The following is a 25,516-nucleotide window of genomic DNA, read 5'->3' as shown; positions in this document are numbered from 1 at the left end:
GAAGTAGCAGAGGTGTCTGCCCAGAATGCAAAACAGTCTCCCAGCAAGGGGCAGCACTGCTCCTGGAGAGCAGCTCTCTTCTGCAGGGAGGAGGACTGCTTCATTTTCAAAATGTGATTTAGTGTGGCTGGAACTGCAGAGGATGGATGCTGTGGGAACAGCTGGGTGAATTTGGTTCTGTCAATTCTGCCAGCTGAAACTGTACCTCTAGTTCCAGGTGCCCACTTCATGTAAGAATATCAAGTGGCTTTAGCTGCATTCCACCACGGATGGCCTGCTGCTGGCCTGCGTCTTTCACTGAGCTGAAAAGCACCCAGACTGATAAGTTTTCCGCTAGTGTAATTATATTGACTGAAATAATGTGGGGAAGTGGAATAAATTCCTATGTGAGGTAGAGGAGGAGCTAGATTCAAATTGGAGTCTCATTATAATAGCAAATGTCAGGATTGTGTCAGTAGAACAGTGTGCAAAGAGTTCCCAGAATTTAAAAAAAAAAAAGAGTAGGGTTTGATGATGAAATAGTTTTGTGTGGCTTTGTCTCTGGTGTGGTTAAGTACAAAGATGGTAAAGAAACAGAAGGAAAAACTGGAGTGAGCAGCACGTGTTCTTTGGCGTAGGCTCAGGGGGAGATGGGGGCTGTTTTCCAGCTCACTGGAATGCCTTGCCTGAAAGCAGCATGTGTGGAGTTACCTTCCCGTGGAAGGTGAGGGGCTGAAGCAATAGGAACCAGATATATACCTGGTTTGAAGGTACCGGTGTTAAGACGTGCGTCTTTAGGAGACAAGCTCTTCACCAGGCCAGCTAGGTCCTAAAATGGTACAATTCACATGCAGACTGGCTTCCCTCTCGCTCCTAACCAGCCAAAAGAGCAGCAGGAGGAGGGAACCAAGCGTTTCCTCTCATTGGTTGTCCATGTAGAAGCCTGTCGGCCCATGATCATCTGGAAGGCACTTGTTTTGGAGTGAGGTGGCCTTGGTGTGTGAAGGGTGAAGTTGTGACTTGAGGTTGTTCCTCAGTGCTTCAGTTCTTGGAGCTACTTTCAACATCAAGGATGACCCTTAAGATGGTCTTAGCTTCTTCACCCTGCACTTTGCTGTGGGACGTAACGTTTCAGCGCAGGTAACTGGAGTACAGAGTTGAATCAGTGGGTTCCTTCTGCCACTGACTGAGATGACAGCTTGCCGAGGAGTGAGAAGAGTAAGGGCTGTCTAGTTTCTTGCATCTCAGCTTAAGCTTCCGCACCCTTTTGTTGCATATGCAATAACACCTATATCAGAACGAGAAAGCTGGAGTTCTCATTCCTGCTCCTCTGCACTTTTTCATAATACAAGGGATTGGACTTCAAAAGTAAGCAGGTGTTGAAGAAAAATAGCAAAGGCAAAGGAATCACATTAGATCTTTCTGAAATATTGCCCAATTAAAATGCTGGCTATTCGTGTAGAATACATTTGCAGCAAGGTACTTCAAAATGACTTATCAACACTTGCTTTGGAGAGCACTGCCTCCAAGGTAGCATAAAATGTGAAACTAGCAATGGAAAATCACTATGCCTTTGTTAAACAAAAAAAAAAAACAAACCAAAAAACCCCACACAAAACCCAAACCAACTAAAAACCAACAAAGTAATTATTTCTTGCCCTAAGGAAGGGTGTGCCTGTCACTGGGTTGTGTAAGGGGAAGTGGGAACACTGTACTATTAACATTCGTGATAAACTGCACAGTTAATCATCATCCAGCTAGTCCTCGATTTCTCTCCTTTTCGTTCTGGAGTAGAGGGGTGGTGGTTAGCGGGTTTGTCATTGGAGGGAAAGGGAAAATGAATATTTAATGTGGCTTTCTTTATGACAAGGCACTAACATGACTCCCGTCTGTATTTAAATGCTGTCCCCAGGTTACGACTATGGCTATGTCTGCGTGGAGTTTTCACTCTTGGAAGAGGCCATCGGATGCATGGAAGCCAACCAGGTTGCTTTACACTTCGGTCAATGCTGCTAGAAGATTTTTAAAATTTTCTTTTTGGTGGGGTGGTGGAAAGCCAATGAGTTTGTTTTGAACCATTCAAAGGAAGATCTATTGTATAATACACAACACTGCGGTTTAAATGTTGTTTCCAGAAACTTGTAAAAGGCTTAGAAATGCCAGTGTGAAAGAGCTGCTGGCCACCAGATGGTCTGCCCTCCTCCCTAGCGTATGTCGGCACGCTGGCTGGAGGCAGAGGCTGGTGGCTGACAGACTCCTAATGCAGGTTTTGGCCCTGATGCTTTTGAACTCACACTGAAATCCAGTCGGAAAGATCTCTGCTAGCGTTAAATGCCTCCCCCGACTGTGCGTGCACACACACATACACATGTGACTGTAGGTGAGGCCTCTGGTATGCAGCTCTGAGTCAACTATGACTTGGCACGCTCCACTTTTCCATATGCCTTGTGTGTGGGAGAGATTCTTAATTGTGTGTCTCCCCCATATCTATCCTGTCCTTTGGCAATCTGGAGCTGCAAACGTGAGGACTACCCTATGTGCAGTTGTGCCTGGTAAATCTCAATGTTTCCAGCCCTTAAACGTGCAAAATGGCTTAAATCCCCAGTGATTAAGTACCCGAGGGGAGCCTTTACTCTGACCTGGTATTTGAGGCTAGAGCTGTTGTCCGCGTAAAGAGCAAGACGCATAAAATTTGTTAGGTAAAGCAGATTCCTGTCTCGCACCACCCTCCCTGTGCCTTGGAACTGCAGGTGATGGGTCACTCAAGAAAAACCACTCAACGATTGATCCCCCTTCCTCTACTACATCCCTTAAGTCTCCTCTCTGCTGCCTTCTTCCTCCTAATTTGCCTGACTAAGAATCTATATCAATTATCTAAAGCCTTTTTACCTGAATCCCAAGTCTCGCTGTCATGGGAGCAGAGTCATGAGTCAGATTCAGAGCTGTGCGTTTGCAAAAATGTACTTACAGTTAATGAGTCTTCACAGCTGGGGCTTCAAAGGTCCCACTAAGCGCTCGCATTTGCCTCTATTTTCAGTTACAGAGGTATTGCGACTTACAAAAATGTTTTACAGAAATAATTCTGTTGCTGGGAAAGAGCCTGGCGCATTCCCACTGGGGTGGTGGTGGGGAGCACAGAGAGAGAAGGCTCCAGAATTAATTATTACTTTTACCATCAGTGACAACTTTTATTTCCCCTTAAGTGTTGCTACAATTCCCAATTTATTTTGTTGTCACTGGGGAATCTGTAATTATGTATGACACTCTTTTTAACTAAAGGCTCTCCATATTCTCTTCCCAGTTCTGCTCACATGAAATAATGTGTCCCTACGCAGGAGCAATTCCCAAATACCTGGAAATTTGGGAATTCCTCTTTTTTCCTGTTGTTGATGCCTGCTCTGCCCCTTCTCCCATTTGGGGTATCCCTACTTCGACAGGTGGTTGGCTTGATCAAATTTGATCCGTTGCTACAGCAAAGAGCCTGTAAGCACCAGTCCTTCAATTGAACTGGGTGCCTAGAGGTGCCCAGTAAATCACTTGTCACACGTGCACGTGAGGAGGTTCTGGCTGGCGTTCAGCTGCTGCTTACATTGACCCTCCCCGGCAACAGTTGTAGCAGACCTTCAGGCTGGATAATTTTTTACCGTGTTTCCCTTCCAGCAGTCAGGGAGGGTGCTGCCAGAGCCCCGTGAGCGGTGGGAATAATGGTCCCAGCTGTGCACTCTACCCGGGACACATTAAAAACGGGGTACAAAGTCTTCCAGTTTTCCTTCCTGCTATACGTGGCTGTGCGTGCGTACAGAGGAAACCTGGAAGATGGAGTGGTTGGAGGGGATCTTCTCCAAAGCCTGCATGTGCCAATCCTCGCTACGTTTTAGTAGAGCTACAGTAGTTTGTAATTAGCGAAGAAAGAAATGTGCTTTTTGGGGTCACCCAAAGCTGTATGAATTTGGTCGGGAGAGTTGTAACCTCTGGATTGCCCCACATAGGTTAACTTCTCTACTTCGCACTTGATTGAACATGAAAAAAAGGCCTTCTAATTATTTAAATTAAAAAAAAAAAAAAGGTACTAAGATTTGTATCTGACCTGCTGCAAGGGAGCTGACTTTTAAGTTCTCAGTAAAAGCCAGTAAGGGATATTCAGAAAGGGCGTTATGCAATTCAGTTGTCCTTAGACAATAGATATCCCATTTTAATATCTTCCAGAGTAGAGTTGTAAGATCATCTCCTTAGACTGTAAATTAATCTGCATTTTTACAAGCTGCAAAACCCCAAACCTGTGTTAGCTAAGACATAGGTTCCCTGATAGTTCAGTCATTTTCAGAAGGTTATCAGCTCCCCCTGTCAAATTCCGTGGCTTGTGAGAGCATAAATACCAAAACAGTGTCAGCGCACAGTGACACCTTAGTCCCTCTCTAGTCAACCTGCCTCTTTCTCAGTCATCTGTAGGCTGGGAATAAATAGCTTTTGCAGAGACAGCGTTTTTTGGTGCTGTTTAATGCTGTTTAACGCTGTTTAACTGCCCCTGCCTAAAGAACAATTTGCTATATCCCTGTATTGTATAATTCCTATCTTGTGAAATCCTTTCGTTTTACTCGGCACACACCAGCACCCACTAAAGATCGTTCCCAGAGTCACTAACGACAGATTTACCAGGTCCAACTCCCTCCATTCAGTAAGTGTAGCATGTGTATGTGACCGCTGAGATTCGAGGGGGCTTCCTATTAAGTACATTGTGATAAGGAAACATCCATCTTCTATGATGCCCTAATTTTGTAGGGGATTTTCATTCCGCTTGTATTAATTGCCGCAGCTAACGTAAGGAAAATACCCCCCCTTATTAATTGCTTTGCCTTTGATTGTTGCGTTGGCAATTTATTACAGCTCAAGGGGTCTGTCTAACGTATGTGAAGCGTGATGGATCGCTGTTATTGCTAGCGCAAAGGTGTTGGGCGGCAGGTTTGGCTGAGCAAAGCGCCGGCTCCCAGCTCTCCTGCTCTCTTTTTGGGAGGCTCTTTGCCCTGGTAGGGCAGATGGGCTGTTGGGTTGTTTTGTAGAACCCAAGTGCGGCCCTTCGTGCAGCCCCATGGTTGGTGATGCTCCTGTTGGTCTTTTGTTACAAGTTGGCCGTCGTTTGACTTTATGAGAGGACACTTCTTTTCCGTCTGTGATGAGCTGCTTTTCTGTCGGGGAGAGACGGGTATTTTGAATGGCAAATGGGGTTTCAGTCTGCTCAGTCACGTGGTTTCTCCTAAATAATCTTTCCCTCCTTTGTTCTCATTTTTGAAAGGTCGTAGTGTGGTGTGGCGTTTGTCTTACTGCATTTTCTTTGCGTTCAGGCTTGGGGTAGCCCCTGGCGTAGTGGTGTTCCTGTCTGGGGGCAGCAGGTGGGCTTCTTGGAGGCGACTTTGGGAATACATCCCGTGGGTCTTGTTCTCCATATCTGTTGGGATCTCTTTGCGCTCCTCCTTCATCTGTGGAAGAAACACAGATTGTAAGTTTGTTATTGGGTGTGAGAAAATCAGGCGGGAAATGAAGTACCCCTTCGTGTACTGCGGTGTATCGTAAAGGCGGGTGAAGGAGGAGAAACGGAGAGCGGCTGTCTTTGCTGCCTGGATATTTTACTGTTTTCACTGAGGTGTGGAGCTGGTTGTTAGACATATGGAAGCAGAAGAAGCTTTGTTTTTTAAGCTTGGGAGCAAATTATTAGTCTTGACTGACTATGTGGTGTCGTCTCCAAATCCTCTCAGGCCTCAAACTTAGCAACACTGGCAGTGTGAATATTTCCCAGCTTTTGTTGCTAGTAACTAACATCTTTGTAATTCTTTCTTCCTGTTTCTTAAGTAAGAGGGCGAAAATGGGAGAGCTGTAGCATGAACTTTTAAAAATACAGACTTCCTAAATTATTCTGGAGGTCTCCAGGCGTGTGCTAGAGCGGTCGTTCCAAGAGTTGCACTTGTGCCCTCCTGCACTGAGACCGGCACGTTTCGGAGAGCGTTTTCCCCTGCAGTGCTGTGCCGTCCTGGCTCAGCTCACCGAGCACGGCGATACCTCCATTCCCAGCTTGTTTCTTGCTGGAGCGGGTAAGAGGGATTCTTACTGGATTTTGTGGGTGCTCCCTTTACTTGAGCACATCCCACCACCGTGCGACTGGGAGCATCAGCTGTGCGTTGCCCCAGCTCTGAGCCCATCCCCTTTTATCCATTCGCCACAGCGTTTTCCTGCATTTAGTGCGAGCATAGCTTCTGGTTCAGATCAGACTTCACAGGCTTTTCACAGTAGCTGTTGGTGTTAAAATCCGCAAGATGCTTTGACAAGCAGGCAACGCTTAGGACTTTCTGTCCTGAAAACATTAGCGGTAACCAGTCACAACTCGATGTGGCTTCCCAGTTAAATACAGAAGGAGCTTGTGGTTATCCTGAGAATGCTTCCGCTCTTGTGACCTGTATCCTTAGAGTGTTTATTGAAGCCCCTGGTGCAAGGAGTGTGTTGCAATTTGGAAAAGAAAATGTGTGTCCAAACATCAAAAATAATTGTTTTCCTTTTGGTAGGATATGTCAAGTTGTGGAGTCTGGCATTTTTTTCCTAGAATCTGCAAAATGCCCCCTGTAATGGAAGATGACACCCGCCTCAAGTGTATTTTCACGGGCTGTCTGGTATCCATCAATTACTCGCTTGACAACGTCGCTCCATCTCTTTAGCTTTAACCTGCAGTTGAGGGTGGTGGTGACAATTCAGTGTGTCCACAAATATACTGAAATCTGTTTGTGTGTTAGGCTAAGAGTGACGGAGATGGCCTTGCTTTTGATATGTCCTCCTCGGATTGTCAGCTGACATTATCATTTGCTTTTCTCGTTGTATATTGGCTGTGTGGATTTTTCACAGGTTGTATCACTAGCACGCATCTTTTTTTTTTTTTTTTTTTTCCTTTTAAACCTGTCCAGCTTTTGGCTATGTAGATTTCTAGAGTTACCTTTTGGATACTTCCACTTTCAGTGTGTGTACAAAGAGAGGAAGGACTTGTATACCGAAGCAGTGTTTCTTGAATAAATGTGCTAATGATTTGGGAAACATGCTCATTATGCAGTAATTTTTATGATCCCAGTGACCTATGGAAAGTTCCCTCCGTAGGCTACCTTGTAATCAGATGAGTGGATTTCCAGGCAGCAGAGCTGATTTGGGGGGGGTGGGTGTGTGTCTGATTCAGTGTGTGACCTGGTCACGAGCTCACCCTGGTCTCGCAGCACTGAGGCTTGACGTGTTGAGTCACTCGTTTGTTCATTCCCACTTGTGTCTCACTAATCACTGCATCGTACTGTCATTTAATTGGAGTTGTAAGCTTCTGCCGTCCGTACGGAAGTCTGCAGCGGGAGGCTGCTGGTGCTGGGCAGAGGCTTGCCCGTGGATAAGCAGTCGGATCTGCCTGCGATGACCTGTGTGGGTGTACATGTGTATATCCTGCAGTGATGTTGTGATAAATACACTGTCTGCTTTTCTGTTTGGAAGGGCTGACTTAATCTCTGCGTGCGACAGAGACCTTCCTTGCGCAGAGAAAGGTGTCTTTTGTTGTAAAATGTAACTGCCAAAACATTCTGGTACTGAAAATACTTCTGTGGACCTTCTTCTCTTCTGTCATCTCAACATCTTCTGTCATCTCAGCTGTTCCAGCCGTGTGAATCCTCTTAGTCTGTCTTCCTTTGGCACAGGAGGTTGTAAAGATCTTCTGCCAAAGACTTCACACCCTCTTCCTTCAGCCGGTGGTAGCTGCCCATCAACATGTTTGGGTTTTTTTTAGCCCAACCCGGATAAAAAGCCACAACCTTCTTGGCAGCTCTGTCCTGCCTTAGGAAGCAAACCATGCTAACCAAAGTATTTTAAAATAAGTGCGCTTTTAACTGGAAGAGCTGTGAAGCTGCATCTCCTTGCTCTGCTTGTGTGATCCCAGCTTGCCATGTCCTTCTACCTCTCCGCTCTTACGCCAAAATCCTGTCCTCCTTTTTTCCTTCAGCCTCACCTTACCCGTGTGATGAGGATTGTGTGCTTTTGCTGCTGCTGAACTGCTGCTCTGTAATGGGATTGTCTCAGAGGACAGCTTCTGGGTGAGCTGCTTGGAGCGTGCAGCAGATGTGTAAGCAGGACTTTCTTAGTATCTCTGGTTGCTGCTGGGGGCGTATGGCCCAGCAGGGTTATGTCAGGACTCAAATATTGCTGTATATTGCAGAATTATCTAGTCCGTGTGCTGAAGCTTGCTTGGGCTGCTGTAGAAATAGGTTGTTCCAGGTAGAGCATCCTTCCCTCCCCTTCTCCAAAATGAAACTGTTCTCCCTCTGGCCCCTGGGCGTTTATGTTCTGATTGTGGGATTGTTGGGGTTTTTTTGCTGGTTGACGTTAACAAATCTGTGTGATGATATGTCTCTGAAATATCCCTTCTTTCCCTGTAGATCTCAAATGCCTCACAAATCAAGTATTTCTCTGTTGGGGTAGATGCTCTGTTTACAGTGCCAAGGACTTGAGCTGGAAAACATTAAGGAATAATTATGATTTCCTGAAGTTCATTCGATTAACTTGATCCGCAAGCGTTGCCAAGATGAGTGTCCAGTCCTTTCTGGCTGACTGATCGTATGATGTGATATACCAGTACCTGCAGTGCATCGCTCGCTCCTGTTGGGTACCGCGTGCCACTGTGCGGCATCCAGAGGTGCATGGGGCTGAATACTGCCTACACTGGTGGCTCAAAGTGAGGGACTACTGTTGGGCAGATGGACCTTTGGGCATGCCCAGTGTGGCTGTTGTAAAAATGGGGGTACTTGCAAACTTTTTTATGTGCAACGTGTACTGCACGTAAGTCCACTCTCTACCCCCTCCTTAGTGCTAAAGTTGTATTGCAGAGCACTCGTTGGTAGAGCAACACCGAAGAAGTAGCTTTGTTTCGGTCGTTGTCAGCATGCGAAGCGTTTTCCTGAGCAACGCATCTGGCACACTCATCCTTTGAGTTCGTTTGTAGGTGAGATTTTGCCTTGAGCAAGAAAGGATTTGAAGTAGTCCTTGGATGCAGATGTAGGTGAGATTTTGCCTTGAGCAAGAAAGGATTTGAAGTAGTCCTTGGATGCAGACGCGGGATACAGATGCCACCCTGCCTGTGTAGCTGTCGGATCCTCTCCTCCTAACGTGTTAATGGAACGGTTGTGTGACAAAGAGGAAATCTTAGTCACAGATTTTACGTATAGGTGCAGTTTCACCTTAAAACGAAGAGCAATGTTTTACTGCTGGCTGCTCTTACTCACAGACTGTCTGTTTTTTATTGTGTTTACATTTGTCAATGTTTGTTTTTTTATGAAGATCCGTAGGGATGGTAAATATATTTTCTTGTGTAACCATTTGGAAGGTCTTTTATCATAGTAGCATCAAAGTGCTTCAAAGCAGTACAGTAAATCAGCTGTAGTTGCCACTATTGATAGATGTATATGTGGTCAGAGGGTGATTTTGGATTAAGATGTAAAATCCCTTGATCAAGCTCCTGTATAAAACTTAGTAGGACTCATGCCACTAATTTGCTTTGATGCTTTTGAAGTCATCCTTTAAGTAAGCTGGTGCCTAACAGAACTGCAAATGCACTATCAGAAATTCCTTCTGTACTCTTGGAAGTGGATGGTGCTCATGATATGACTGAAGTTACTTAAAGGAGACACAGAGGCAGTGAGAGGGAGATGTCTATATGTGTTCAGCTTATGTGAATAAAGGCGTCTCAGTGAGCACACCATAACTTTCATTGCCAGAGCGAGATCATTTTCTATTGTGGTTTTACCGTGATGGTTTGCACAAGACCTGTGATTGTGAAAGAGGCAGCAGTCCTTCACAGCTGAATCCCAGCAACGTCGAGGGGAATACCAGATATGTTTTACAAGCACATGAGCCAGATTATAGCGCTAAGACTCCATCTGGACTATTGTGATAAGTGGGAGGGCACCAAAATGTTGTTGCAGTATTCACTTGATGAGTCGTTTTTGTTAGCTTCAGCATCAGAACTGTTCGTTCATGCTTTTATGCTGTCGTGGTGACGATTGCTTTTCTTATCCCTCGGTGCACTGTTGATGATGGATTGCTGGGGATTGCTGGAACAGGAAGGTAAAAGGTTGAGTATAGACGCTGAAAAAAAATGTCAAACTGCACACTCCCCGGGGTTTAAGGAAGGCAGAAGCACTGTTTAGCAGAGCGATGGTCAGACTGTTTCTCTGCAGAAACTTTTCTTTTTCTTTGCATAACTGGCTATGATAGGCAATGAGAGAGCTGGAACTCCATTCAGTCTGTTTTCTCCCTAGCTGAATTTATGTTGGACCTTTATAAAGTAAATCATGGAAGTTTGGGTGTCTTGAATTGGGGTGCATTCAAAAAGAGTACCTTGAATTTTGCCGTTTTCTGCTCGGGTTGTGAGAATCACACAAGGAAAAGGTTAAATTCAGGTGTTTTGAGTTGAAAGGTGCAAGATAAAAGCTATGGCAAACAGCAACTTTTATTTGTGCATTTCTGTTTCGATTTGACTGTAACTGGGCTGTTAATGTTCTTGACTAGAAGCGAAACATGATTACAGTGGAAAATAGGGGCTGGCACGCCTGAGTGGGCTATTGTGTCATTATCCGTCAATCACAGGCAACAAGGAAACAGGTATTTAACACAGAAAGACACATGGTTATTATCCGCCCCACTCTCCTGCGAGCCGTGGGGCACCTTCAAGACTCTTATTAAAGCTTTAATACCGACAGAGCTCACAAGAAACACTGTATGCTACAGGATCAGCGAGCAGGAGCGTTGCTGTCACTGTGTCTGTGCAGGACATGAAAAGGTGTTAGGTGGAAGTGCATCGAGAGTGCGGGCAGACAGCAGCCCTCTGCGCTTTAGTGGAAAGGCATAAACTTCCCCTGGTCCTCCCTCGTTTGGAGGGGAAGAATTCCTTCTTGCATCATATCTTGCAACCTGTTTAACCCAGTTTGTGCGACCAGGACAGCAACCGAGAGGTCTTCAGTACCACTGTGCGACCAGCTTACTTGCCTTTGGCTATGCTTGCTCTCAGAAGAGGGCAATGGCAAGGAAAATCCTGCAAAAAAGGATTTTTTCCAGGGAAAAAGTCATTTTGTACAAGGAGACACTGGAGAGAGGTGGAAAGTTCTTCCTGGCTTCTGCAGTTGATTTGTTGCAGTGAAATGTCTAAAGTAGCATTCTGCCTTCAGGTTTGTTTTGCTGTGCTGTTGCATTGTGTGTGTGCATTGACAGCTACCAGATGTTTGATCCAGGTGTCCTCCTGCATCTCCGTCACTTCAGGCCACCTGTAAGTTCAGTTAGTTACATCTTCCACAGGATGAGCAAACAGCTTCCAGAAGTAAATTCCTCAAAGGACAGTGGTGTAAAATCAAGTGCGTCATGTAATGATTTACATTTTTAATGAGGGTCAAAGCTGTAAAGCTGTAAGCATGAGATTTAAGTATTTAAATCTCTGAAACTGTCTTCTTTAGAGCAAGAAGAGGAAAGTAATTCTCTCCTGCCTTCATAGACAGCAGGGGAAATCTTAGGGTTTTGTGATGTACAGTCCATGTCTTAGCAAGAAATTAGCAATATTCAGATGGGCTTCGTGTACCAGATTTGAGCCAGGATGGCAGTAAAAGCTCAAGGAAACATTTGATGTGTTTTTCCATAAAGGATCTCTGGAGCAGAGTTAACAGAGAAAGTAATTTTAAGTCCTCAGAATCCCAAGATGTATTTTCTTACACGTAAACTCAGGTTGAGAAGTCTCACTAAGAAGCTGTCTCATGGTGCAAAGCTGTACGTTAATGATCCGATGACTAAGGTATTTTACTGTTTATAGTCCTAGGTTTTTGAAAGTCTGATTCTTTCCAACTTGTGATATCACTGGAGAGGAGAGCTGAGGTGGTTTGGGTTTTTTTTTCCCTCTGACAAGGCATTCTTCTGTGCCTGGTCCATGTGAGATCGGTGTTTGTTCTCTGCCACTGCAAGCTTCTCTGCCTGTTGCGCTAACTTAGCTTCTCTGTTTTTCTTCCTTCTGGTGTGTACTAGGCCAGTCATTAAATGTAAGAAGTGAATTCCAAAATGTTTAATAGACACCTCTTAGTGACAGGCAAATGATTGATTGATCTGATTCTGAGAGGAGCAGCTGAAAGCATCACCTCTCTGGTGCTCCAGCGCTTGCTGCTGAAGAGAGGAGCAGCGGCACACGAGGAGCTGTGGGCAGTACCTCTGTGTCTGCCCGTGGTCCGCAGCGGACTGGTTTCTGTACCAGGCTGTGTTTTGGTGCCTGGCTTGATACATCCCGGGTGTTAGAGTCCTGGAAGAGGTTTAAGTGGCAATACCAGAGCTACCTGCTACTGTGCTGCTTATGGGACGGTTTAAGGAGATGTCTCTGCATGCTGTTTCCCCTTCCCAGTCCCTAAGGGATTGAGCCAGGCTGGGGCACAAGAGGGAGTCGTGTTCTTTTCCTTCCTCGAGGTCAAGGTTATCATAGGAACTGCTCTCCTGTGCCCTCACCTCTCTGGCCAGATGCTCCTGAAGAGCTGAGGTCAGCTAGTGCAGCCTCGGAGCCTGGATATCCGCATAGGAGAGTTGCTTCTTCTGCCTCTTGTGCCCTGACAAGGTACCGAGCTCCTTTCTTCAGCGATTCTGGGCATTTGTCAGGGAAGAGGGATCTGGCTGTACCTCTGGATGTTGTGTAGTGCAGTTGCCTGGGTGAACCTCTTAAACCTCAGTGCCTCTGTAAAGGAGGAGCTGCTGGGTCCTGTGGGGAGCTGTGACCCCCGCTAGTGTTACATTGCACCCGAGCCAGGCTGGCAGGAGAAACTCATTTCCTTCCAAAGGGCTCAGATAGCTCTGTTCTCACACTGGGCCAGGTCTCTTGGACAAACACTGGCCAAAGAGCAGCCGTTCCCAAATCAGCTCCTAAGAAGAGCTCTCTTAAGAGGCAGCACCTGCTCGGGTGTAGAAATGGGTACAGGTGCCAGCCTGAAGATGTGCCAACTGCCATGTGGGTCTGTCCAGGTTTGACTGTTAAGGATCTGGATTTAGCTTTTGGACGGGCCACCTCAAGGTCACCATAACATGCTGGGAACCATCATTGAGACAGCACAGGTAAGTGTTGCACTGCTGGTGCGTTTCCCCTGGCAACTGGCAGGGTTCTTTCTCGTACCCTTTGGGAGTCAGTGTCAGGCACCCACTTTTGCCATTAACTGGGAATTTAGGGGTGTCGAGAAATGAAGTCTCAAAACCTCTTTTCATCCAGAGCTGCTCCCTCTTCCCAGGCTTTTTGGGCCTTTTCCTTTTGGCAGAGAGGCTGTCCTGCAAGGGAGCTTGCCTGAGCACTGGCTGCAGAGAAAGCGTTGCCGCTGAAGGCTCCGAGTGCTTAATTCAGTGGGCACAGGAGTGAGTCCGGAGACATGTCTGGGGGAGCCTCTGGACTGCTCTCTTCCCCATTTACAGTTGGCATGTTCTTAGCGAACGTGTGCTGCGTCGCAGAACATCCTGCGCTCTGGTCACCGTGCAGGTCAAGCCCTGGTGGAACTGGTACATAATCCCATGGTTACATGCTCCAGCCAAAGGACACGCTTTTGTTTGGGTGTGGGATCTTTAAATGCTTAATCAAATAAGCTGAATTGCCTAGGAATAAATGTACCCCTTTAAGGCAGAGCTTTCCAGCCTGACTTTTTTTTCCAGCGTGATTTTGCATTGGGATTGCTTTTTAGTGTTTTGATATTGTGCTTCAAATCTATGAGCTGGGCCCTTCTTCATTGTTCTCCCGGCTTCCTTATGGCCGTTGCTAATTGTAAGGTACCCTGGGGGAAACGCACAGGAAGGTCCTGGGGTGGATTAGTGCATTGTGCTCATATGCTTAATCTTTATATTCTTTAACGGCGTTACGGGATGAGATGACCTTTGAGGAAGGAGGTAGCCATATAACAAAGTACTGAGAAATACGTCCAGGCACTAGAGCAGCATTTTGGAGGGAGAGGGGCAATCCCTGTGTTGGGAGCAAAGGGAGTCTTTGAAGCAGCAGTTGTTCAAACACTGAGTCCAGGCAGTAGACTGGGATGAATTGGAAAAGGAATATAGATGAGGCAGAGCCATGTGAACCCTTCCCTAGAGCCGTGTCTGAATAATGATACTCGATATGCTAAATATGTAAATAGTTTTCAGTTTTGGTGGTTTAAGTATACTTTTCAAATAGAAGATTCAACCTGATTCAGACTTTTTTGGGAATGGGGCATGTGAACCCTTCCCTAGAGCCGTGTCTGAATAATGATACTCGATATGCTAAATATGTAAATAGTTTTCAGTTTTGGTGGTTTAAGTATACTTTTCAAATAGAAGATTCAACCTGATTCAGACTTTTTTTGGGAACTGGAGCAGGTGTTTGATATGTGTGACCTTGTTAGCTTACCCCATAATAAGTCCTTAACCATCCATGCTTCTCTTTAGCTGTGGAATGTGACCACAGCCCAGTAACACCAGAGCTCAGAACTTGTCCCCCTTGGAGCTGTTATCTCCTGATGGCCCCAGAACCTCACTGTCTGATCTCTAGAAGTTCTCTTCTGGCTCCTTTGTACTGTCTAAGAATTTCCACGTTTTTCCAGTGATCCTATAACGCTGATCTGCAAAGGTGCCCTCTTCAGAGGGGTGAGGGAAGCTGGAGGTTAGAATTAGCCGGACAGGGAGATGTTAGGGCAGGTAAAAGGTCCACTTCGCTTCAGTGGACTGAAGAAAACTTTCAGATGCATTGAAATCTCCTTAAAGGGTGAAATGCAGAAGCCATTCATCTCACCTACCACCCAAAGCGGGCCGTAGAGCATGTGAAGTCCTAGGCACGTTGTGTGTCTTTTCAAGCTGCGACACATCGCTGTTATCCTTCCTGGAGCTGTAATTGGGATCTTGCCTGTACCAACTGTTTTGGTGGTGTTCTCAGAGCAGGACTGAGTGTGCTGACAAGTGAAGCAAATGCTGTGTTTAAAAGATATGCACTTTGAGAGTTCTAACTTGGAAGTGAATTGGAGTTCAAAATTCAGGCAATAAAATACAGAGAGCTGGCATAGTCTGAAAAGCAATTTCTGTGTATGTTTGCAAAAAAGGATGTAAGTGGGGGGAGATGAATTGCAGAGAGATATTGGGGCTTGTTTTAAAAGAGCATGGCTGGTATCCAGGGAATTTAGAGATCATAGGAAGAAAACTGGAGGTGTCTCAGCAGGCTAGATGGGGTGTCTGTGGAAATAAGGTATTTAAAGGATGCAGGCGGACACCTTCTGCTAAAAGACAAATCCCCTGGATAACCGAGCAGACAGGGAGGCCTGAGGAGGGCTGTCTAGGAGCAAGTGGAAATGGAAACTTGTGTGTCACGGTGGATGGTCCCAGTGCAAGTGGTTAATGGGTTTTGTATGAAAGGAGTTTGAAAAAGAGGCACTGAGTGCTATCTGGGATAAAATAATCCTTGTATAGCATCTTAATCTGTTATATTTAGCTACTGCATCTTTAGGACTCTGTTATCCTCCTAATGCCTCGGTTCTGTGTTAGCACCCATCAGTGATGTGCCTGAAATTATGTTCTGTCAACTGAGGTTGGATGATGACATCTTTGGGCTCTCGGTCTCAGGCCTCCTCTGACCTTGAGCCCCGAGCGTGCCATGCTGGTTGGCATCAGATCACAGTTGAGGTGAATTCCTTACTGCTACATGCTTCACAGTGATGCCACATTGTCCTGGTTTGAGCTCTTCAGCTCCATAGCATCGCTGATACCCAGGAGCCAAACATCCTCCTTTCCAGGTGACCACTAACACAACTATTGTGCAAGATGCATTTCAGCTTTAGTCTTGATAGACGCCTGTAATTATAATACACAGCGAGGTTGTTTGGATCCACTTGGTGATGTAACCTCTCCCCAGGGATCCCCCACGTGTCAGACCATCCTTCTCCCCTGTATTATCTCGAATCTTCTGCTTTGGCTGTCCACTGCTCAGCGGTAGAGTACTGGACACTGCCAGATCAGGCCAATAAAAAGAAGTCCCTGAGCTGCAAATGGTTAGGGAGCTGGAGAAGGGCGCTGAGAGCCCTGGGGAAAGTACCACGGTACTAGGAATTTGCTTGTAGTTCCTGTTCCTGTAGGAAATGCCAGATTGCTTCAACACCCTGCAGCAGGCTGCATCACTCTTGTTTCTTCATCTCTCCATGTTACGCTCTGTTTTCTAAATGTTTAATTACAGATGGATTGCGGGTTCACAGCTTTTCTCATCTGCTTTTTGTCAAAGGTGAGCAGATGTACTGCCGGTTGCTCTGTAGAGTTGAGTCCCTTGTACAGCAGCTGCCAAAGAGCTCGGAGATAAAAACTTCAGCATATGGAAAAAATGGAATGAGAAGCCAGTTTCTGTGGCTGAGATGATCTTGTTTTGAAATATATCCAGCTGGTCTGTTATCCTCCCAGGTGTCTTGGTGTTGGCCCTCTGCTCCATCCCGGGAAGCTGCTGCCTCCTGAATTCCGTGAGCAACTGGGGATGTGTGGGTTACAGGGACCTTTGGTGTTTGGCCCCGTCTGCCTGCTTTATCTGAAGGTGAATACCTTAAGGGAGAGGGCCTTGTGCTCTCCCTGCCAGCTTTCCTCCGGCCTCTGTACAGAGACGAGAACCGTGCCAGTGAACCAGGATGCCATTGTGTAATTTACATTGAGTTGTGGTTGGGATTGTTACGTTTGCATTTATAATCCATACTCAAATAGGAGAAAAACCTGAAAGCAGTCCGCTTTGCGGTTACAAGTAGATAACCCGACTTCTGCCGTCAGCCGCTTGTCTCCCTGTGCTGTGCCGTCCAGCGCGTTTGGAGGGCAGGACTGGAAAATACCCAGAGGATGGTGAGAGAGCTCGCCGTTCTGGGAAACGCTGCTGGGACCGGGGGCTCCCTCTGCCTTCCCCGGCTGCCTCCTGGGGTACTGTCTGAGCCTCCCCAGGGCAATAAACACTAGTCATTAATCAGTTTAAATAATTTTTGAATGATGGATGTATAATGATTTTTGAATAACCATCCTAATTATAGTAAATATGCATAAGAGGGCTGAATTAACATCACGGAAACGAGGTTAATTCTGGTATTTTAATGTGACTGCTTCGCTGTGCTGCCTGTGAGCGTTCTTTTGTCATAATCTTCATATGCAATTTTGTATCTGTTTGCAAATGATACTTGCAGTTAATTTTTAACATGTGGAACCATGTCAGTCTTCTGGCTTGGTTATTACTCAGCGAGAAGGATACCAGAACCTTTCAGTTCAAGGCACGGATATTTTCCGTTTAATCAAACTGCGAACAATGTAAGGAAATAATTAGCTGAAGTGGTGTTTGGTTTTCTGCACGAGCCAGCTGCTGGAGGAGATCTGAATAGGGTTCACTTGTCCTGCACTCCCTTGGTCACTGCTCTGTGGTTGTAGCCGAGGAGGAAACTTTGGCTTATTAATCTTTGTGGATTTGTGGGCTCCAGAGCTGAGCCTTGGTTCTATTCCAAAGGTGACCTGTGCCGCTCCAGGTGCGTCATCTGTAAAGCTGGGACTAACGGTTGCTGTTCCACTGAGTCAGGTACCCATGGCCTTTCTTGTGACAAGGGACAGGGGCACGCGGTTACCATCCCACTAGAGGAGCCGGACCACACTCTACCTTCCTTCCCAGCCATCCCCAGCAGCGCTGGTTGCTACATCCACATCTCCATGGCGGTTTGGCAGCCCCTGTGATAGCTGCTGAAGCATGACCTGTGGGGTAGAAAGCTTGAAGAGCTGTCAGCTCATTGCTAAGAGGTTCCGAAGTGAGATTTTACTGAAGGTTTTAACGTTTGGCCAAATTCAGTTAAAGCAAAAGCCTGGTTTGGTTTGAGGGAGTGTGCTGTGCTCCAAAAGCTCTCCGCATTTCAAATTTTCTAGGTCACTCTTGGATGCTCTAAATTTTTTGCAGAAAAACAGTTAGCAAAACCTTCGACATTGACGATTTGTATTCTTCTGTCATCTCGGTCTTCGAGAGCATAGAGATGCTTTTTTGGCAAGTTCTGCCCCTCCTCAACCCCAAGTCATCATCATTAGAAGGCTGTCAACGAGCATGAAAAATACCCGCATGCCAACTGTAAATGTTAATTGAGAGAGAAGCAGCTGAAGTGGGTAACTCCTGCCCTGCCTGACCTGCAGCAGTCTGTCTCCTGGACCTGACAGTAGCTGCGTTGCTTCCCTGGGAAGCGTGATCAAAGCGATCTGTGCTCGCGTACCTGCGCTGCTCGGTAGCACGCACAGCTTCTCCTGCCCGTGTGAGTTAGCTGTGCTCTAGCAGAGCAGGAGGTGAGCTAGCGGAGCAGGAGGTGAGGGTTTTCCTTGCTAAAGTAGTATGATTGCAAAGAGGTTAAACGAGATAAGTTAAAACCAACCTCATGAGTGGATGTTACATGTGCTAGGAGGGCAGTCTGGTTTTTTTCATACAGTTAGGATCACCTTTACCACTTGAATCTTATAGGTATGCTTCTAATGCTTCTGGTTTAACTGCCTTTGGTGACAAAGAGCTTGGAAACTGTTCTAGTAAAACCAGAGTTTTGTTGCCAAAGCCTTGTGCCCAGCTGACACCTGGTCTCCAAAGTGATTTTGGAAGGCTTACATCACCTGTGAGTATCATGGCTAAGGGATTTTCCCTTTTTCTTTCCCTCTTAAAGTAACTTTTTCTTGTGGGTTTTATCCCGACTTAGTGAAGGGCTTCAAGACATTGCTACTTGCTGTGTGCGCTTTCTGCCAACAGGCTTTACGTTTTCATGGCATCGCTCTCTAGAACCACCTTATGATGGGATTGCTCAGTTGGTCGGTCTACTGACAGTAATATTTACATACTGGGCCATCGGCTATTATTCAGATGATGCGGATTTTTTTGTAGCTTTAGCTGAAATGGCTTGTACTGAATTGTATCACTTAGACCAGAATCCAGTATTGCATCTCCAACAGACCTCTAAGCGAAAAAAACATGTAGAACTGTGCTGGAAAGATATCGAACAGTAGCATGAAACATTGCTCCCAGCAGTGAAGTCCTGATGCTTGGTTTTGATGAATTTGGCAATTCAGAAAAAACAGTAGAAGCTGCTCGTGCCCTTGGAAATCTAGGGATTTCCATGGCTGAGAGCTCGGTGTTCTAGTACTGCAGAGCTGTGCTGCCTTTTAAACCCTTCACTGGTGAGTCAACTGTGTGTTTACTGCTAGTTTTGAGGGGGAGGTTCCTGACTGGGAGGACCAGAGAGACATTTCTGTGGCACACTGCTGTAGAAAGAAAAGGCCAAGCTGCTCAGAAGTACAGGATGTTGAAAATCCGCAAAGACAATTAACAGACATAGTGCAGGTGAATCGGTGAGAGAGGGCTGGGATAAAATGTGGGAATGTGGAAGGGATTCTTACAGCCTGGGGACCAGACAGATCATGTGGGGTATCCTTGGGCTTACCTCCTCCCCCCAGCAATGTTCCCTGAAATTCTTTGAAAATCTTTGTGATCTCACAAGGATCTGCTCAGTTGAATGGGGGGGACTGAAGATTAGGTTATTATGCAAAACATTTTGCAGAGAAAAGAAGATATAGATGAAAAAGCATAAGCAGTGACAGAGACTAGAGGAAATAAAGGTTCTGAAAATATTTGGGATGGAATCTAGTAACAAAATGGGGGAATGGGGAATTTAAAGCCGGAGAATTCTGACAATGTGTGTCCTAAATGACGGACTCATTTTGGTGTGTTAAATGATGATTGCAACCTTGAAAATGACTTTATCAAGAAGAAATCAGTAAGAGAGAGCTTGTTGGAAAAGTGAGCAGGCAATCAGCAGGGTGTTAAGGAAATTAGGGAGTAATTATGCAAGTGACACTTTCTGCAATCTCCGAGAAGTGAATTTGCAGTAGAGACCAGCACCACATGTGCTTAAAAACCATCTTCCATAAACCCAAAAATAATCTTAAGGCTTTCTGGCAAGTTTTATCCTCACCGGCAGCTAGCAGGATGAAGCTGTATGATGCATTGCCCTACCAGAGGAACTATCCTCAAATCTAGTTGTCCTCCTTTCCGGAGCCCACAGGCAGGGCTGCAACTGCCCGCTGAGGAGCTGCGGCTTCCAAGGACTTCCCTGGGCTCACAGCGTGGCCGCAGCTCTGCTCACGAGGATGTGCACCCTGCCTTCTCTCCCTGCCTGTGCTCAGTGGGTCCTGAGGCAGACACGGGCGTTTCTAGCCTGTTCTCCAGGCACTGCCCGTCTCTTGAGTGTGCGATGTGATGTGATGGGTGCCCTGCCTGGGAGAGGGAGCACGTCCATCTCAGAGGGACCGACAGTCCTAGTGGGACAGCCTTCATTTCCACTTCCCTGTCTTTCTCACTTGTGTTTCCTCACATGCCTTAAAGAAGGTGCATACCTTCTCCTAGATGTGTAAAGTGGGCAATACTGCATGCTGTGAATAGGTCGGGGGGAGATCCCTTGCGTCTGAGGTTGCAGCGCTGTGCTCGGGGTCCTCAGCAAGGTCTAGGAACGGCTCAGTTTTCTGTGAGGCAACGGGCCAGTCCATGCTGGAAAGCAGTTCTTGAACAGCTGGGTGGCAGAAAGGAAACCCCTGAAGTGTTCAACGCATATAAACCTGGTAGGAAAAGACAGCCTTGGTCCATAAAAGGCAGGCTGCCGAGAGGGGAGGTGGTGGAACCTGACCTTACAGGGCAGTGTCTGTGGTCTCCAGCTTCCTCTGCTGCATTTTTTTGTAGGGGTTAAAAGGATTATTGCTGTACCACTGCTGAGTGATTCCCTCCCATGAACTCTTCCTTCCTACTTTACATATTCCCTAGCATCTCCCTCATGTTCTGTGCCACGATTTATGCATGGGTGTATCGTGACTTCTGAATAATAACTCTGGGAACTTGTTTTCTCATGTTCATGGTTTGCTCTGGAGGCTCTTGCGTGACTAGGCTACTGGGTCAGAGTACCTGGGAAGTGTCTGACTCACCAGAGGTCCCCGAAATAGCTCGGGGCTGTTTACAGCTCCCTGACATCTGTACCATCCAGCAATGGGCCAGAAGATCGATTGCTTTCCTGGGGCTTGGGAGACCTGGGTCTGAGTCTTATTATCGTGGCCAAGTCTCATATTGTGGTATTGGGAAATACAGACTCTGTGGTCTGGCAGTGCCTCCGGTGACATGAGATGTCTCATGGGTCCGTGCATTTGTGGCTCAGCCTGCATCCTGCATGCCCAGGCTTGGTCTGTTGTCTACAGCAGATGAAAGCCACCAGGAATCCTTGCTACTCACTGCTTTTATGAGCTGCTCCGGTCAGGAGCTGGGGAACTTGCACCTATGACTTCATTTCACTCGTAAATCATCTGCATTTCAGCAAAGCTTGTGGATTTGTTGGGCTCCTGAAGATCTCTCCAAAGCGTGATGCACGGAGCTGAAAGCAGTGTGTCTTTGTAGGCAGTGGAGCTCCTCTGCTGCTGCTCTACAGGTGCTCGAGGCCAACCCCACCAAGGACGGGCTGCAGAGCAGCAGCCCTGCTGGCTGCCGAGCCGGTGGCCTTGCCACGTGCTGGCATACTTCTCTGAAGGAAAGCCAGGGTTTCATGAGTGACATGAAGACTAACCCAAGTATGAAAGTTCTCTCACCTCAGTGGCATTTTTCCTTGTGTTCCTCCTGAAGTAGCTGCCTTGAGGCCAGCCCGGTGGTGGCTGGTGTGAAGGAGGCTGTCTAGCTGCCCTTTTCCAGCATGTGGACAAAAGCAGGTTAAAGCAGTTTCCCCTCTCGTGTTCTGGTGTGTCTCTGCTCTTCCTGGAAGGCGACAAAGCCTCTTCTGCTTAGTTCCTCTGGAGCTGACAAGCAGCTTTGTAGCCCCGTGCTAGAGCAGGGCACAGGCAGTTTCCCTTCCACTTCCATGGCAAAGCTCCAGCTAACTGAACTGGGAGGCTTTCTCCCCCCTTTCACCCCGTTTCACTTGCGAAACCTTTAGGAACCAGAGCTTTAACCCCTTTCTTTGCCTCTGAGTAATCCGCGTGTGCTGGGCACATTCGTCATTTACCCCCTTGTCTCAACAGGGAACTCTTTCGATCGGTGGCAAAGAAGTGACCCTTGAGTACACTCCGTGCCCAGAGTTTTGGCGCTGCAAACGTGTAAGTATGCGCTCAGAGAGCTGTGTTGTGCTTCCCCTTCTGGCTCTCACGGCAGTGGCAGCAGAGAGGAGCGTTGGATATTTGCTCAGCGGCTGAAGATCCTTAAGAGTAACATCTGTCCTGAAGCTCTTGCCTCTTGTAAACTTTGGTGGTTTTCCCTACCTTGTTTTTGGTGCCACCTATGAGTGCATGTTGCTTTGGTACAGGTAGACAGTGCTTTATGCACAGAGCACTTTTGTCCTTATGCAGTGGTTCCCTTTTAACGTGCGGGGAAAATAGTGTGTGGATCCTTTCTCCTTAAAAACCAAAATGAAACGGTGATTCTGCCAACCGAAATGGAACAGGCTTTCACTCTGGTTCACGTGTGTAACCACAAGTGTCTTCACTGCCCAAATAACCAGAGCTTTCAGCAGCGTAACAGTGCAAACCACCCCTCTGTCTCGTGCAGGAGCCTGTGATCTAGATTTGAGTGTAGTAAGTGCAGCAGGGAAGAAAGTATGGAAATACATCCAAGTCCAGGCAGTAGTTAGTACGGACTGGAACTGACCCATTTGTGGGGAGGCACAGTAGCCCGAGGGTCAGTTTTGTTCCCATGCCCTTCCCACGGTTCTCCTGGAACAGCGCTTTTGGCTGCAGTAGGTTGGGGAGGAGCGCTGGAGCAAAGGGCGGGCTTGTTGCCTGCATCCCCACTGACTGCAGACCGAGAGGTTGCAGCAGGGTGAGAAGGGATCAGTTCTGGTTAAACTCTCACCTTGACCGCTGGATCGCACTGGGCCACAAAGACCCTCATCCAGGCTAATTGGATGCACACCAGTTGCCAGCAGAGCCGTTGCTCGGTGCCTCATCTGTGCTTGCAAAGCTCCGGAGATCAAGTAGAGACAGCAGTTTCAGGCAGTGGTTTCACAACAGCTCTCGGTGCTGGAGCATATGTCCCTACTGTTGCTCTGCACACACGTGGCCTGAAAGAGCTTTCTCGTGCCGCAGAGCATTTGCAGGGCTTTGGTTAGAGGGGGAAAAAAAAAAAAGTATGAAAGAGAAGCAATGCATTTACAATGAGTTTGAAGAGGAAGTTAGGAATGCTGTGTTCTGAGAGAGATGTGAAGATGGGGCACTTGGCTCTTTCCGTGGTGGCTCTGGGTGGGGTAACCATCCGAGCCTGTACAGCTCTACCTCTTGGTTAGCAGACACCTCTTCATTGACTCTCCCGGTGCAGCAAATTACATCAGTATCTACAGTTCAGCTCAGATAAGGACTTTGTCACTGCATTAGGAGTGAGTTGAGATTAGAGAGTACAAAGGTAACTTTGGATCCTTTGAAACAACAGTGTGGCTAGCAGTATGATGCCTAGCATGGAGCTTTTTTGGCCCGGTGTCACTTGAGAGGGGGAAGGGTCCTATCTCAAGGTCTAGTGAAGTGCCTTCGTGGTGTGAACCAATCTATGCTCACAAGTTGCGTAAAAATCCCGTTCCCAGGGCAATCCCAGTTGTGAGCCATGTGAGCATTTCCCTTCCATTCCAGCCGAGGCTCCTGCTGCCATTACCCGTCCTGTCTCTCAGGCTCTCACTGTAACTTTTCTGTGACTGTTACTTTCTGAAAGCACTGCAGAGTCTGGCCTTCTGGAGTAGGTTGTACCCACTGCCTTCAAAACGTGACTTCCTCATGCTGTCCATCTTCCATTGCAGTGTAAGGTGTGTACTGTGGGCTACAGATCTTCCTGCTCCTATTGCAAGCTCCCAAGAGATGGTGAGTATATCTGGTCCCCTGTTCTTGGTCGGTTAAAAGTTCCATCTGCCCTGACAAGTAAGTTTCTCTTCTGGCTTCCCTGTGGCATCCCTCTTGGTGGACTATCTGGGCACTGTGTAGGAGAATTAATAATTGTGCTTCATTTTGACCCTTTTCCCTGTCCACACTAGAGATGTTGCATGCAGACGTGTTGTTACCAGGTTCTCTGTTCTTGTGAGGCTTGGTGGAGAGGGGTTACTGCACAAGGCCTTCCCTTCCTATTGCTTTGGCATTGTCCTTCATCCACGGAATGACAGGTTGTGTGTCCTCTAGGACCGTGAGCTAGTACTGCTGGCCGTAGGTGAGATGGCGTCCCCTCAACCCACCTTCCTCGGGAGATGCAGCCGCACTTTTTTAGCGTTACTCTTTTGAAGCTCTCAGATTAGAGGTGAATCCAGGACTCGAATTGCTGAACTCACCGTGCTGACTGTAAGAAGTGCATGGAGAGGAGTTCTGCTACTCCAGGAGCTTCTCCTCACCCCGCCAACACCTTTGCTTTTTTGGGTGGGAGGGTGTGAGAGCCAAAACACGCTCCCTTGAGGAACTGATTTCTTTGGGACGAGCAGGTATTCCAGGCGCTCGGTAAGCTTTGACTCTGTATCTTGGAGCAGACTTCTGATGGTTTGCGTTTCTTACCTGCGTACCCCAGGCAGAAGGGCATTAAAACAACTGCTGATGCAGAACTGTTTGTTTACTGAAGCGCCGTCCCCAGTGTTGTGCTTTCCTTGCGCTGTGGCTCCTCCATCAGCGTTATGAAGGCAAAATTCGCATAGCTGGCCCAACACAACTGCGCAGTGTAATAAAACTGCCGAGGAGCAAATTAAACAGAGCCTTTAAGATGCTGTGAAGACAGATTGTGATGCGTGCTTCTTACTGACCTGGTGGTGTTGATTGTGAGAACATGTGTAATAAGGTAATCTCTCTGTGATTGTCCTTCAATTGCCGGATGAAACAAAACAACTCTCTAGATGTATATAGGCGTTACTGCAGCTTTGCATGAGTTCTTGTGTGCTTTGTGACTGATGGTCTTGAAATGGATTTTAATATGCCTCTCTTACAGGGAGCAGAGCAGGCCCAGAGTCCAGAGGTGGTTCGGAGGGAGAGGACGCATCAGCTGAGCAAGAATTCAGTAAGAGAATTGCTTTCCCCGTCTCCAAGGTCGTGCACACGTCTGTGATTTGCACAGGCAGTTTTCACAGCTGCACGTGCGGACTGGTTTCATATGCAAATTTTACACGGGGTTCTGCTCATGAAGCATAGCCAAAACTCTGCACGCTGCAAACTGCAGACAAATTAGTATGGGCCTGTCCCACGTGAGCTGTGCTGACAGCCAAGCAAGTCAGCGTGCAGCTTTCCCAACATTTACGTGCAAATTGGCCGTGTGTTCTGCCATGCTGCCCATTGCCCAAACAGAACAAGAGCAGGGAAGTGCTCTGGGAGACATTAAAGAGCGAAGCTTCGCTGTGCCAAGTTTTGCGCTCTCATTTCTTTCTCTTTGTGGGAAGAGGCTTCAGCAGCAGGTACAGAGCTGGTGATGTCTGAATTTGCAGCCCCACAGCTTTGGCTTCCCTTTCCAACTGCTTTAGAAGCT

At 47.1% G+C, this 25,516-nt stretch overlaps 1 protein-coding gene across 1 annotated transcript in view; it reads left to right on the top strand.

Annotated features, from left to right (window-relative positions):
• Nucleotides 1–25,516, top strand: part of RBM6 (RNA binding motif protein 6) — a 54,449-nt gene that overhangs the window by 16,194 nt on the left and 12,739 nt on the right. The window contains exons 5-8 of the mRNA XM_009891264.1: nt 1,892–1,965; nt 22,069–22,143; nt 23,826–23,886; nt 24,986–25,054. Coding sequence (XP_009889566.1) covers nt 1,892–1,965; nt 22,069–22,143; nt 23,826–23,886; nt 24,986–25,054 — 279 coding nt within the window. The remainder of the gene's footprint in view (nt 1–1,891; nt 1,966–22,068; nt 22,144–23,825; nt 23,887–24,985; nt 25,055–25,516) is intronic.

Source organism: Charadrius vociferus, unplaced genomic scaffold (assembly GCF_000708025.1).
Source record: "Charadrius vociferus isolate BGI_N301 unplaced genomic scaffold, ASM70802v2 scaffold758, whole genome shotgun sequence".
Lineage (NCBI taxonomy): Eukaryota > Metazoa > Chordata > Aves > Charadriiformes > Charadriidae > Charadrius > Charadrius vociferus.
This window is presented reverse-complemented; position numbering and strand designations above follow the sequence as displayed.